The following is a 14,460-nucleotide window of genomic DNA, read 5'->3' as shown; positions in this document are numbered from 1 at the left end:
ATCCATGTAGCCTAGTTTGTCCTTTCCTTTTTTTTTCAGGTGTAATATCATGTTTTGGGGTTGCTTGCACCCCTAACATTTATGCTCTAGCCATTTCTTCAGACCACATGGAGGCTGACTACATGTTTATGGTGCTGTATGAATGCTATGCTATATGTTGATAGCTCGGTCCTTGTCTGTCTAATATCCCTAATTTTTTATTTTTATTTTTATTTTTTATATTATTTCAATTCATATTTATTTTTATATGAATATAGTGTTGAATTGTAGTGTTGAATTCTTTTCCTCGTCGTTTTTGAAATAGGACCGTGCAGTGAGCACTCCGGCCGACAGAGGGCGAGCGCTTGTTTTCAGGCTGAGATGGTCGGTTCCGTCCATGTGAGCAGTCGTCGTCGGAAACGCTGTAATTATTTCTTTCTTGACACGTAGTGAGCCGTGTTGGCGGTTCCCTCAACGCAGGTAAGACTGATTTTAACGGAGTTTTAAATGGAGAAGAAAGTTTTGAGAGGGTCTCGAAGTGTTTAGTTAAACGTGCATTGTCTCCAGCCCTCGTTGGCGAAGTTTGCTAGCTATCTAAAGCTGTGGGAGTGAAGCTTTCCTCCCAGACAGGCACTCAGGAGCGGCTACTTTCAGTCGGGTTGGATTCTCCAGATGGGGACTTTTGAAGTCAGATGGAGATTTTAAGATAAAAAAATGCTGGTTATAATTATTGAATATTTAATATTGGATATTGTCACAGTGCCTGCAGTCTGCCCGGCGTTATTGCACTTCCCCTTAGCCGAGGACGCTGTTAGCCAAGTCATCTACTGGCTGGCTAAGTAGTACTAATTAAGGTTAATCGCTAAAATAATATAATAACGATTATATCTCTCCTCGCTAGCAATAACTCTTAATTTTATAACACGTTTTATTCAGTCAGCTTTTAAGTGAAGAGCGTTTTCTAGACGATCTGGCGTTTACCCACCCTGTCGTATTAGCCCAGTTGAGAGCCTAACGGTACAGGTAGATATTCAGTAACGTTAGCCTAGCTTCTTAACCAACAGTATTTAAAATCTGACCCAGCCTTAATTTCCTACTTGTACTTATTGTATCTGTAATGTCTGTAATTCTTTACTCTGTATAGTAACAGTATAGACTGTTTACCAACGCTCAATAGGGAAGTTAGACAGTCATCAGCTTTCTGTCTGCAGAAATGTAACCTAGCTAGCTGTCATCTTGTGGTGGTGGTGGTGGTCCAGACAGTGGGACCTTATACCTAGAGAGAGAGAGAGGTATAAGGTACCACTGTCTGGACCACCACAAGATGATATATTATACAAACACAAACCTGTGATTGGGTGGTTAAAGAAACTGCAAGTGGGGTGATCTGTGTTTTTACAGATCTCTGGGTTCTTTGAATTATTAGACTTTTTTGCTCCCTAATTCAAATCCTACATTTCTCCATAAACACCTGCAACTGGAATTAATATGGAATTTACCACATATCCCAGGCAAGCTGTAGTGTAATTCTGGAATTTGGAATATGAAAATAAGTGTATGATATTGTTGAGACGACTCTCTTCAGTCACCTCGCGTGTTCGTTGAATGTGTGGAGAAAACCAGTCGAAGTTCTTCTAAAAAACACCAAGTTTATTCCAAACAGAAAGCTTTCTGGATATGTAAAAGGTAAAGGTGCACATATTGGTCACTGTACAGTGTACACTGTACAGCGAAATGTGTCCTCCGCATTTAACCCATCTGGTAGTGAACACACACTCACACACACACACGTTAGGGGCAGTGAGTACACACACACCCAGAGCGGTGGGCAGCCAACTCCAGCGCCCGGGGAGCAGAGAGGGTAAAGGGCCTTGCTCAAGGGCCCAACAGTGGCAGCTTGCCGAGCCCGGGAATCGAACCCGCAACCCTGTTATCGATAACCCGGCGCTCTAACCGCCAAGCCACCAGTAAAGTCACAGCAAAGTGTGAGATGAGATCTGAAGTATGCAAGTAGAACCTCTCCCGACCATATACATCTCAGGCAATGTCTGATTAATCAAAGGAAGGTGGAAAAGGGGAATGTCCGTTTTCTATGCGAAATATTGGTTTGTGTCCCATTTCTTCCCCCTTGCGCCTGCATGCAGCTGTTACCTTTTGATTTGATTGCAAGGGGGAAAATGGGCATTTTGCTGCGTGACTATGCCCAGTCTGGGAGCGGGACAACCGTGCCAGCGATGCCTGTTGCAATGGGACGTTAAACGCCTTGCTAAAATGCACAACCAGTCTAGGTTGTAATATGTTAAAACAATAGGTTTTAACCTATTATTTCTGGCTGCTGGCTTGCCTCTTTTACCACTATTGCCACGTACAAATCTGCCTGCTAGTGTACATTCTGCTCATAAGCTGACTGATTGTAATACATAAAGGCATGTTGGTTATGATAGGTCTTGATTGCCTGAATGAAGTGGTAGATTTGAGCTGGAAGGTGGACCCCTGGTGGATTTTGTTGACCACAACTGTACTTGGCTACATGTAAATTATGCACAGCTAATATTTCTTTCCTTTTTTGTGTGTTTTTTTTTTTATTAGGCTGCTTGCAATGTCAGGGTTTGACAACTTCAACACGGACTTCTACCAGTCTAGCTATAGTGTAGACGACCAAAGCCAAGGAGGATATGGCTACAGCAACACAGAGGACCCATACAACAAGTATGTATCTTTGATAATAAGAGGCTCTCTACCTTGTGATTCTTAGTATTGTGTTAAGTATTGTGATGAGGTATGTGCTGAATAGTCAATGGTTATCATGTATGTATGAGAAAATGGGCTATAATATGGGATGTAAACACAGTTAGTGGAGCGCTTGCTTATTTATTTATTTAAGGTGGCACCTTTTGTGTGCGAAAGCCTCAGCGGCATCGATGTGCCTGATAAACTTATAATGCATCTTGTTAGTGTAACTGTTGTCTCGTGAATGATCTTCCATTGACACATCTGCTTAACCATAAAACCATAGTCAGAAAGTTACTAGTGAAGAAAGAATGGGGTTGAAGGTAGCTGACCCTGTTAGAGTAGTCATGCAGTAGCCATTGAGTGTAATTGCAGCAAAGCCTGAACTACTTTTCTTCCCTCATGTCCCTTTGTGTTACACCTGTTACATGTATGGGCATTTGTGTGTTTTTTATGCATAGGCAATATGGTCAGTATGACTACTCACAGCCCATGGGCTACTCAGCACCTCCAGGGATGATGCAGCCGCAGCAGCCCTATACAGGCCAGATCTACCAGCCCACGCCTGCCTTCACACCCGCCTCCTCACAGTCCATGTACAGCAGCAGCTTCGAGGATGAGCCGCCTCTGTTGGAGGGTAAGGAAGAGACATTTCCTTTATCTGCAAGGCAGAGTGTTAAAGCTGTCAGGGGCTAAATCTTAATTTTGTTATGTATTATTGTGCATTATGTAAATATTTTTTTATTATTATTATACAACAGTCACACCAACAGTCTGCATCATTAACAAGGCTGGCTTTGTCCTCTAAGCAAAAAAGGTTCCATATAGTTTAAATAAAAGGGTATTTGACAATTGTCGGACCCTTTTTGGTGCTAAATAGAACCTTTTTTTGAAAAAGAAGGTCTGAATCTTTTTACCCAGCATCTAAATGGTTGAGGGTTTTAAAGAGAATGCTGGCAGTTAAGAAATGATCAGAATTAGAGTTGGTAAGCATAATCAGCTCTCTATCTGTATCTGCCGATTTGCAGCCAAATTGTCAGTTAGGGGGATCAGCCGATGTTTCTCTCATTTAGCCGATCAGATCATATTCGCGGGTTAAGGATTACAGCAGCTCTGCGCAAGGTTCTGTGGTCACAGGACGCTGCAGTTCCTTGTTTAACCAGTTATTGGAACTGTGGAGCTTGAGCACAGCTGCATAAAGCCAATATTGTATTCGTGAGAGATCGATATTGGCCCCAAAAACACTGACTGGTCCATCTTTTAATAAAATAATAATAAATAAATAAAAACCATGACAAATTATGGAAATCCCTCTACTAGTAGGCCTGTGCTGTTGTATTGTAATGTCCTGTGGTTGCACTACAGAAAAGAAGGCAACCAGTAATTTGTTTTCCCATGGGTGATGTCACACTGATGTTATATTTGGACTAAATTGGATAGCACTGGTTCTGAAAAACAAATGTGGTTCCTGGTTTCATCCACTCTGGTAGAGGATTGTACCTTGATTATTCCAAGTGAGAGAGGTCCACCACAGTGGACTTGGCCTGCTGTTACAGTTGGATGGAGGGTGGAAAGATAATGAACTGTATGTTGTTACTGTAAGCTGATTATCCTTGCTCTTCCTTAGGGTAACTCCAATATCAAAATGAATCGGAATGCATGACTCTGGAGCAGGGCAGCTGTGGAGGGTTTTTAAGTGTGTTTGGCTGCACATTACTGCTTTTGTGGAAATGAATTTTACAGTTGAGATGGGATTTTATTCATTCAGAGCAGGAATGTTCTTTTCCACGTGTGCCTACTCTACACTGGAGCTGGTTAGGTGTGGAGAGTTGCCATAGTAATTTATCTGGGGCAGCTTTGCTCTTACCTACTAAGGTCTGCGCATTCCCTCGAGAGTGGTAGAGTAGTGTTGTGTCGTGCTTATTAACATGTGGTGTTTAAAAAGCGCTGGGAAGCATTGACTAGCATATTCATTTACTCCTCCAAGCCTGGAGGCATTTGAGAGGTCCCACATGCGTTTTTCTGTGTTTTATTGAATTTATGAAATTGAACTGACCGCTCAGTCAGTGCCAGTGCTGTCCTTTTCTCAGACACGTTGCCTGGCAGTCTGTCCCGTACTTGGAGAGTGCAGACGAGAAAATTCACAACACACTGCTTTAAACAACAGCCAGAGCTTTCAGAATGACTCATAAGCCCAGCCAGAGGGCATGTTCTGTGTGTTCCCAGGCCCATATCCCTGCACCCCTTAAGGTAGATAGGCCTAGTTAAGCCTGAGTGTCCCAGTTCCTCATTACTGTGTTTTAAATGGGTCGCGAGTCAACAGCCACATTCAGCAGAGCAGACCAAGGAAGCACGGGGCACTTCCTAGCCGATTAGACTGAAGGCAGCATTCCAGCCTATTTTTATTAATGACTTTATATAATATTTATAAAGTACATTTGTCTGTACAAAATCACCAGAACTTCTTGTGGTCATTATCTTTCCACATGTTAAAAGCATCCGGTGGACGTTGTTGAGCACAGCATTTGAGAGGGCTGGGTTCCTAAGATTTTCCAGACAATGTGCTGTTTAAAAAAACAAACAAAAAACAGGGTCCTCTTAAAAGTGAAATTAATGTATTTTTATGTCCACTAGGTAACCTATGAAAATGTGACCCCAGGTAAACTTAAATCCCAAGGCTAAAGGGTTTAATGGACTAATTCTGGAAACACCAATGAATGTTCATTCAACCTACAGAAGGTTAGCACCGCTCCTCACACTGGAGTTATGAGAATTGTTAGAGCCTAGGCTGCTTTTTCAAAAACACGATAGATGCCAGTCAGTCAGTTTAAATCAGATTAAAAAAATGAATGAATTATGGCTGTTTTGTGCTTATAAAACCACACGTCATAATTGTCTAATATATGTCCAGTGTACAGTATAGGCCCCTTCACACTACACTAACTGCAGACATGGTCTCCTTCTGGACTATTATAAAAGGCCACACTTTCCCAACCCTCTCTGGCTTTGTACATGGTTTGTGGCACAAACTGGATTGTTATCTTAGGTTTAGACACGCAATGAAGTATGTGTTATGAACTAGAATTCATTTAGCTAGGTTTCCTTTTAAAGGAAGGGTTTACAGAATAGTTTGGATAATTATTTTTTCCTAGTCTCCTAATTTATAAAATGTGTCCTTTAGAGTCATGTACGGGTGTTGTAACTTGTTTACCAGTAAGAATTCCAGCTTCCAGATTGACCCAGTTGTGCCTGGCCTCTGATACAGTAAAGTGACCTAGCATGACCTTTTTACCCTCCAGAATTGGGAATCAACTTTGACCACATCTGGCAGAAGACCCTCACAGTGCTACACCCATTAAAGGCAGCAGATGGCAGCATAATGAACGAAACAGATCTGGCTGGACCAATGGTGTTCTGCCTGGCCTTCGGGGCGACGCTACTACTTGTAAGTGCCACTACTCAATGAAACCTGGAGTCTTATTTCTAATTAGGGTGTCGTCTCAAGTACTGAAGAGTTGTCCTGGGACAAAGCTTCCTCATCTTGGCCCAGGCAGTGATGTAGTACTCTGTCTTCGTTTTATACAGCCAGCTAAAAGGTGAATTACTTGGTACATTTTTTATTAAGAAAGTCTGAATGTGGAGTTGTAGTTAGTCTTCATTGTTATGCGCAGCTGAGTAATTATATCTGGCTGTGCAGATCTGGTCTACGTTGACTATTTTTTATTTATAAGAAAGGTGCCACAGAGGGTTCCCATGAGGGATGCAGCAAAAGAACCCTGTTTACTTCCATTAAGAAACCTGAATAACCTTTTAAACGGTTTAAGAACCTTCACATAATGTAAAGATTGTGTAGGAAGGTTCTTTTCATTCATGTCTCATTTACGAAATAAGTTCTCTAAACAATGTTTTGGGGAACCAAAAAGTCTTCAAATGCTATAACTATTTCCAGCGCTTTACTTGACCAGATTTTCTATGATTTTTCAACTTCCAGTAGTATGCACATAAAGACATTTATGTGAAACATTTCATTTTTAAAATCTGGTGGTTTGTAGAAGTTAAGCCATACATTAGAAATATTCTGGATTGAATTATGTAATAGTATAGTATAATGTTCCAGAAGAGCCTCCGTCAGTGACTAATCGTGCTGAGTGTCTGTGTTTTATGCTGCAGACGGGTAAGATCCAGTTTGGCTATGTGTATGGAATCAGTGCCATCGGTTGCCTGGGCATGTACTGCCTCCTCAATCTCATGAGCATGACTGGGGTGTCTTTCGGCTGTGTGGCCAGTGTCCTGGGCTACTGCCTGCTACCCATGATCCTTCTCTCCAGCTTCGGCGTCCTGTTCTCCTTACAGTGAGTAACCTTACGTCTGCAAGTTAGTAGTTGATGTTCATGTAAAACCATTAGATAAATGATAAGAGAAAGCTGTGATCAATGTGGTCCATGGATTATGATCTTGCGTTGTGGGGACTGATGATAGCAATCCTTAAAGCAATTAATTGGTCCATTATGATTTCAGCAAATTAGGGAAGTGTGCTGATGTTGGTCTCAATCACTATTTTTGATTTTTAAAAGAATTTAATAATTGTCCTTTTGCAGGAGGTCAAAAAGTCAGAAGACATAAAATACTTGTTTTGTATCTGTGTGGGTGGGTCAGTGAGTCTGTCAGCATTAGCAGCCCTTTTTACTTTATTTTACTGCAGTTTAACAGTGGTTTTAGCAGTTCACAGTGTTGAAGAATCCTTATCTTCTAATGTGGATGTGATCTAGATGTTCATGCAGGTAGAGCTAGGCAATATGATATATTTTATTGTATTGTTCTCGTAATGGATAATATGCTTTTCCAAGCATATCGAGGATAGGGTTAGTGCTTAATAAACACCAATCAGCTGCAGGTTTCATTACAATCAGTGTAATTAGATGAAGTGTAGCAGATGTTGAATAAAAATCACTGTTCAGCATGGGTATCTGAATAGTATTTTTTAGGAATACATTTAGTCTGCAGTTACATGTATTGTGATAAATATTGTGTATCGTGAAAAATGTCTTTAAATATCATGATGTAGTATTTTTACCATATTGTCTCTACGTGCAGGACAGTAATGTTGCTACACCGCACTCACTTTTTACAAATCTTACTTTAATTGATGCCAAAATGTATATTTATATATTTTAAATTATATTTCATTTATTATAAATATTATTTCAGTTAGTTGTTACAGCCCCGGTTCTAAATTAACTGTAACAATTCAGCTGTTTATTTATTAAGCAAGGTATCTAGATTTTAGTAGGCAAGATAAAAACATGGCACAAAATTCTGTAAACACTATGGTACTATGGTAATTTTAAAAATGCACCAATTAAACTCTGGCTTTAACTGCTTCAATCAAATAGTTCATATTAATACATATTTATTTTAACTTGAGAAATGAAGTTAAATCAAGTTACTGTGAAAATCCTATTGAATCTACATGAATCTACATATTTACCATCTATTTAATGGATCCGCATCTTTCTTTGGGGAAAAAAAAAAACATGCCAAATTCTAGTTTGTCCCCAGTTGCCAGCTCTGCACAACAGACATCAAGTGTGATATGGCACAGCATGAGAAACTGTTGAAAGGTGATATTGGTTTTGACAGGAACAGTTCATATAATTTTCCTACTTCTCTACTGCCTCTCTACCGCTCTCTATCCTGGTTAGGCTTTTAAAAGGAAAATGATAAAATGTACAGTACATAAAACAAGTCTTATGCAGTCACTTGAGAGTTTTTATGAATGTGTACATATCTAATGGATAAACACACAAATGTCCTAAACGTAAGCAATCAAAGTCTGCTGTGTTCATACATTTGAGTCCATTCTGAGAGACTCAACTAATCAGAAGTCCTCCTTTGTGTTTCAGAGGCATGTTGGGTATCGTCTTAACAGCTGCCATCATCGGCTGGTGCAGCTTCTCTGCGTCCAAAATCTTCATCTCAGCTTTGGCTATGGACGGTCAACAGCTCCTGGTGGCCTACCCCTGCGCCCTGCTGTATGGGGTCTTTGCCCTCATTTCCGTATTTTGAACTCTGAACAACTTCTACAGGACATGGTGGCCCACCAACACACACTTTCTGAAGTGACAACACCGCTGCAATTTGTCAATGTCAAAAACATCCTGCCCATTTAGTGCATTCCATTATGAACTTTCTACCAGAGAAGGTGAAAGCAGGGTTTTTGCTTTTTCATATTTTTTTCTTTCTTTCTTTCTCTTCTTAGCTCTGCATACTTTAAAGACACAGTGTCCAATAGAGGAGCAGCATTAATGGTTGAAATGAAATGTCCTGCACGGAAAAGGTTATAACTGAGAATGTACAGTGGAAAGTCACGTTTCAGGCCTCTGCCTTGTAATACCTTTGTGTTGTTGAAGAAACGCGTCATCACTCCAGTCGCTTGTCTGAGTATGCATTGATTGTTCAGCTTGTTTAGATTCCAAAGCTGTGTGGCCAGTATAGAAGGCCTGAGTGCTAAGCATGTGATGAGGATCACATACACGATGGATCACCCACCCCATACATATTCATATAGATTTTTTTAAGGGTCTTTTTTTGTCAAGTTTATCAAGGTCATCTTTTTCACACAACCCTACAGAAAGAGGCCTGCCCTCTCAGTAACTTACATGACCTTACAGCCCCGTATATCACATTAATATATCAACCCAGGCCTTTAACCTTCATGTTTTTCGGAAGAATGAATGTCCAAACCAAGGCGCAAGTTCATTTCTTTATGAATTTTCTCGGATGCAGTTGCCACGATGTCTGTCGAGATAGGAATAGTCAGGACACAGTACAAATGTACAAGAGCTCTTCCTTGGGGCAAATGTTTGTGCAGTCTGTCACAACTGAGTCATGCATACTTCGGAGGAGCTTCTGTCCTTTGCTCTTTGTTCTGTGTACCGTAAGCAAGGAGCAACTTTGTACCGTGAAAATCTGGGAGCCAAGGCCACGCTCTTTAGCTGCCTGCTATATTTATATGCAGTGTAATTTTGTTTTTGTACGTACAGAGAAGTCCAGTGGTTTAGATCTATCTTGTCTTGTGGAAATTCAGTAATTTGGTTGGATGTTCCACTTGTGCTGTTTCATGGGCCATTTTACCAAAATAAACAGGCAAGTTTTTGGTCGAACATGTGTCAAAGGGCCCTTTTTTTTTATTTTTCCATTTACTTTTACCTGAATAACGAGGCAATCACTAAAGCAACTGTGTTAAGCTAGGACAATTGCAATGATGGCCAGTGTTTACCAAGTGTTTGCATACATAGACCAATACTGTGTAGGGCCTCCTTTTGCTGTCAGAACTGACGTCAGTACTTCATAACATGAATTTTGCAACATGTTATAAATATTAATTTGATATTCTGCTCCATGTTGATATGCTGTCACGCAATTCTTGCAAAATTTCCATCAGCACTTTATGCTAATCTCCCTTTCTGCCACGTCCCAAAGTGTTCTATTGAAGTCCCAGGTGACTGAAGAACACCGAACGCTGTCATGTTCATGAAGCCAGTTTGAGACGACTTTAACTTTGTGACATCGTGCATCATCTTACTGGAAGCAGCCACTAGAAGACGCAAGTAAGAAGTAAATAGTGGTCAGAAACGATGCTCAAATAGTCTGTGGCATTAAAACGCAAGAATGCCACAGACATCAAGAATGCAAGAATGCCCCCCAGACATCATTAGACCACCTCTACCAGCCTGGACTGTTGACACCAAGCAGCTTGGGTCCTTGGATTCTTCTGTTGGCACCACGTTCCCACACTACCATTTTTGTGCCTTAACAGAAATGAAGATTTGGTGAGCTTGTGCCCACTGCAGCCTCTGATTTCTGTTCTTCGCTAAAAGAAGTGAAACCTGGTGTGGTCTCTTGCTGTTGTAGCACATCCACCTCAAGATTTCATGTGTTGTGCATTTCACAATTCTGCACACCACCGTTGTACAAAGTGGTTCTCTGATTTACTGTAGGCTTTTTGTCAGCCTTTCCATAAGCCGTTCACCTGTCCCCTCGCCAAGGTGTTTTCATCCACAGGACTGCCACTCACTGGATCACTGGATGTTTTTTTTATTTTTTTTGTCTTGGTTGCATCGTTCTGCTTCAACTCATCCTAATAAAGTGATCTGAGAGTGAAAACTACGGTCTATTTTGTATACTGGGCTGTTGTCTAAGCTCCGGGACCAGCTGTGCGAATGAGCTCACCTCACTTCTGTTCACGTAATTTCCTTTGTGTTCTCATGGCTATTTCAGTGCATTCCGGATTATGCAACGCCAGAGATGTTGTGAATTTAATGGTCAGTTTTTTTTGTTGGGTTCTGAGGGACCTTCTAGACTAGGACTGTCAGACAGTCCAGGTTTTTGTTCTCATGTCTAAACACATTGGAGTCGAACAGCCACAGCTAGTGCTGAGCGTTTAGAACTATACATTAGGGGTGTCCAGTCATGTGCGCAAAGGGCCGGTGTACCTGTGGGTTTTACCCAGCCAAGCAGAAGCAAGCACATGTGATCAATTGGCGAGTCTTCAATCAGGTGTGCTGCTGGTTGCAACGCTGCTATGGATCTATATCACCTGGTAATTTGCTACAATGCTAAAATGAAAAATGTTCCCATCACTATTTGTATGTTGTTAACATGCTCAATCACACCCTGTAGCCATGCTGCCATAGTCTCTAGGAGGGATGCACTGATCTGATACTAGGCTTGGATGTCTGTCCCGATACTAACAAAATTAGCTGGATCTGGTATTGGATAATTAGTCTGATCCAAAGGACCGATCCATTCACTAAACCCAATTCTCGCACCGCCGGTATTCTAGGCTTCATAACCCAGGTTCAGAGTAACTTACAGACATCATACACATATTATAGAAACAGCAAGACTTCCCCTATCTGACCAACATGGTGCCCTCACCTGTCATCAGCTATCAGCAAGTAATCCAGCGTGTCTTCCATATAAGGAAAGCTGAGAAGGAAGGAGCTGCTTGCTCCTCTTTAGTTTCACAGACTTCGAATTTCAGAATAAAAGTCCTGAGCCCACACAACACTGTGCTGAGGTCCAGCACAGTAATAATCATCATTTTAGTTACTAATGCACAGAAATTGGGTTTATTTATATCTGTGTTCTTTAGTAATAGTTTGTTAAAGTTAGTAAAGCAATGATTACATCAATCCTGATGCCTTAAGTCTCCCCCAGATGGTGAGGTATATGGTTTATTAATTCAACAATGGTATTGAATCAGTATCGAACTGTATTGGAACAGAAAAAGATGGAGCGGTGCATCCCTAGTCTCTAGAGCAGGGGTGGGCAATGGTGGCAGTTTTTCCTGCTTTAACAGACCTGTTAAACCTGGGAAATAACAGGTTTAACAGTTGCATAGGACCGGTGTTGCCCACCCCTGCTCTAGAGTGAAGTTCTCTGGTTTAAAGAGTAGGACACCCACCTTCTGATGATGGATCTTGAAAAAACTACTTTTGGACATTTGTTGTGGAGCTGTTTAAAATGGCACTGGGACTCAATTACCAACCGATTTTGAGAAGAAATTCCATAAAAACCCACTTGCACAATTTTCACAAAGATTCTGACATTCACCAATGTTTTAATATTTGGGGGTTGTTCAGTTTACGAGGACAATGGGATCTATCATTGTAAGAGCGTCGCTGTAAACTATTCTACGGTTAGCAGCTATTCTACAGAAAGCATCATGGGTGAAATATGGACTTTTTGTTAGGACTTTGCTCAAGAACAAGAGTAGGGCAATCTTGAAAATATTGGTGAATAAAACCTGTGTTAGTTTTGTTCTATATATTAGCCTGTAGCTCAGTGGCTAGGCTAGCAGTCAGAATTGGTTGAGCTCTTTGGGGATTCACAATATTGTGAGTATTCATGAATGAAAGGAACAAAAGCAGGATAACTTTTTTTTTTAAATACCCTTGATTACAGAAGAAACAATGAATTAGCAGGTGTCCCAGTACTTTTGTGTGTGGTATAGTGTATGAGTACTAGTATACCAGTGTAGAGGGTATACAGAGACTATGTTAGGATTAGGTCTACAGCACTGGACATATCAGAGTCCTGCTTATAAAATCCTGGTACATTTTGTCAATTAATTCTCTAGCTGTAATGAATTGAACTGGCTGACTCAAGTATAGCTGTGAACTTGTTTCTAGCTATTGATTCTGCAAGCAGAGAGCCTCTGTGGCAGTGTAAGATTCGGCACAGCACGTTTCCAAGAGATGAGGCTGATAAAGGCCATTTAGGACCACAGGAGCTCCACTGCGAATGATGCACAGCAGCCAGTCACTGTGGCTGAATTTTTACATTTGTCCAGACTGAACTTGCATCCAAGCTGAAATCCATTTTTTCCCCTCTACATTTTCCTCCTCGGACTCCTCTGCCTTTTGGAACCATTTAGATCATTTGAGGAGTGTCCCAATAATAACGTGAACCACATGTGTACATCCGGACAAATGTTTTTCTTGAGCATCGAAGTGGGAGTTCTGCAAAGAGACGAACTGTCATGCAATGCTTGCTGTGTTCAAGCCATGAACGGCCCCTTCTGAGCTATGCTTTGGACTCTAGCATCTGGTCCTAATGAAGGGCCTCTGCTTTGCAGGACCAGTTCATGCACCCGACTCTTACTCACGCAACTAAGCTGGTCCCTTGCCAAATGAATTTAAGGCGCCTGGTCTGAGCATGCAAATTAAGCGAGCTGATCACGATAGCGGTGCTTTGTACCTTAATGATTGTTATATCAGCTTACACTTGTGTGTGTGTGTTGTTTTGCAGTTGCTAGGGGATGAGCATTTAGGGTTAGTTGAGGACACGGCTCTCTACAAATGCTGGAATCACCACAACAGATATGGAAGTCTGTCAGGGTGAGATGCTTTTAAATGTACCATATCAATTAAATTATCTAAAATATTTCATTTATGAATTTATGAAGATGCCTTACACCCCTAAAAATGGCTGGCTCTTTAGTGGTTCTTTATCAAAGTCAATGGCCATATATAGACTGTTATATTTATATATTTATTAAAAATATTTTGGATGCTTAAATGCTTCCTTTCTGTGATGGAGAACCTTTCGTATAGACTTCTTTCAAAAACCTGAAAAATGGTTCCATTATTGTTACAAATCCATGACCCTTCTTTACAACTAGGCAGAAAAGGTTCTTTGTCTTATAACAATCCAAAGAACCCATTAACCAAGCAAAGAACCAAATGGTTCTTTTTATGTAGAACATAAGATCCACTGATGGTTGCCCCAAGAACCTTTCTAGATTATGTTGAGGTTCTTGAATCACTCCTCAAGGACCCCCTGGCGGTCTACGTTTTCTTTCTCCAACCAAACTCGGAACACCGCAGAACAGGCAAAAATGTGGACCATCAGGGGTTTGCTTTGAGAACCAATGCTTTAAACATTCTTTGGAATTACTCTCAGAACCCTTTGTTTCAGACTTTGAGACTGATGGTCTTGGTGGAACTTTCTTTTGACTCCTTGTGATCAAGAAACTGCATCTCTCATCCCACACAATTACTGTCTAACTATCTGCTACCTGAGTATAGCCTACAGTGTTTCCTTTAGAAGTTCAAAGCTAAGCCTTCCCCACACTGCGTGCATAGTTCTTAGGCACGCTGCATTCCTTACAATTAATTTTATTGTTAGACAAATATAAAGCCCACAGTCGTTCCAAAGTGTTATTGAGCCTTAAACCAGTATGTT

General features: G+C 40.9%; 1 protein-coding gene across 1 annotated transcript; it reads left to right on the top strand.

The window, feature by feature from the left end:
* Positions 1-376: 376 nt before the first annotated feature.
* Positions 377-9,872, top strand: yipf5 (Yip1 domain family, member 5). The gene is made up of 6 exons (XM_072661668.1): positions 377-459; positions 2,569-2,688; positions 3,171-3,346; positions 6,009-6,154; positions 6,880-7,061; positions 8,613-9,872. The coding sequence occupies exons 2-6, from the start codon at positions 2,579-2,581 to the stop codon at positions 8,773-8,775; spliced, it is 777 nt and encodes a 258-aa protein (XP_072517769.1). The 5' UTR covers positions 377-459; positions 2,569-2,578; the 3' UTR covers positions 8,776-9,872.
* Positions 9,873-14,460: the final 4,588 nt, after the last annotated feature.

Source organism: Salminus brasiliensis, chromosome 18, assembly GCF_030463535.1.
Source record: "Salminus brasiliensis chromosome 18, fSalBra1.hap2, whole genome shotgun sequence".
NCBI lineage: Eukaryota > Metazoa > Chordata > Actinopteri > Characiformes > Bryconidae > Salminus > Salminus brasiliensis.
This window is presented reverse-complemented; position numbering and strand designations above follow the sequence as displayed.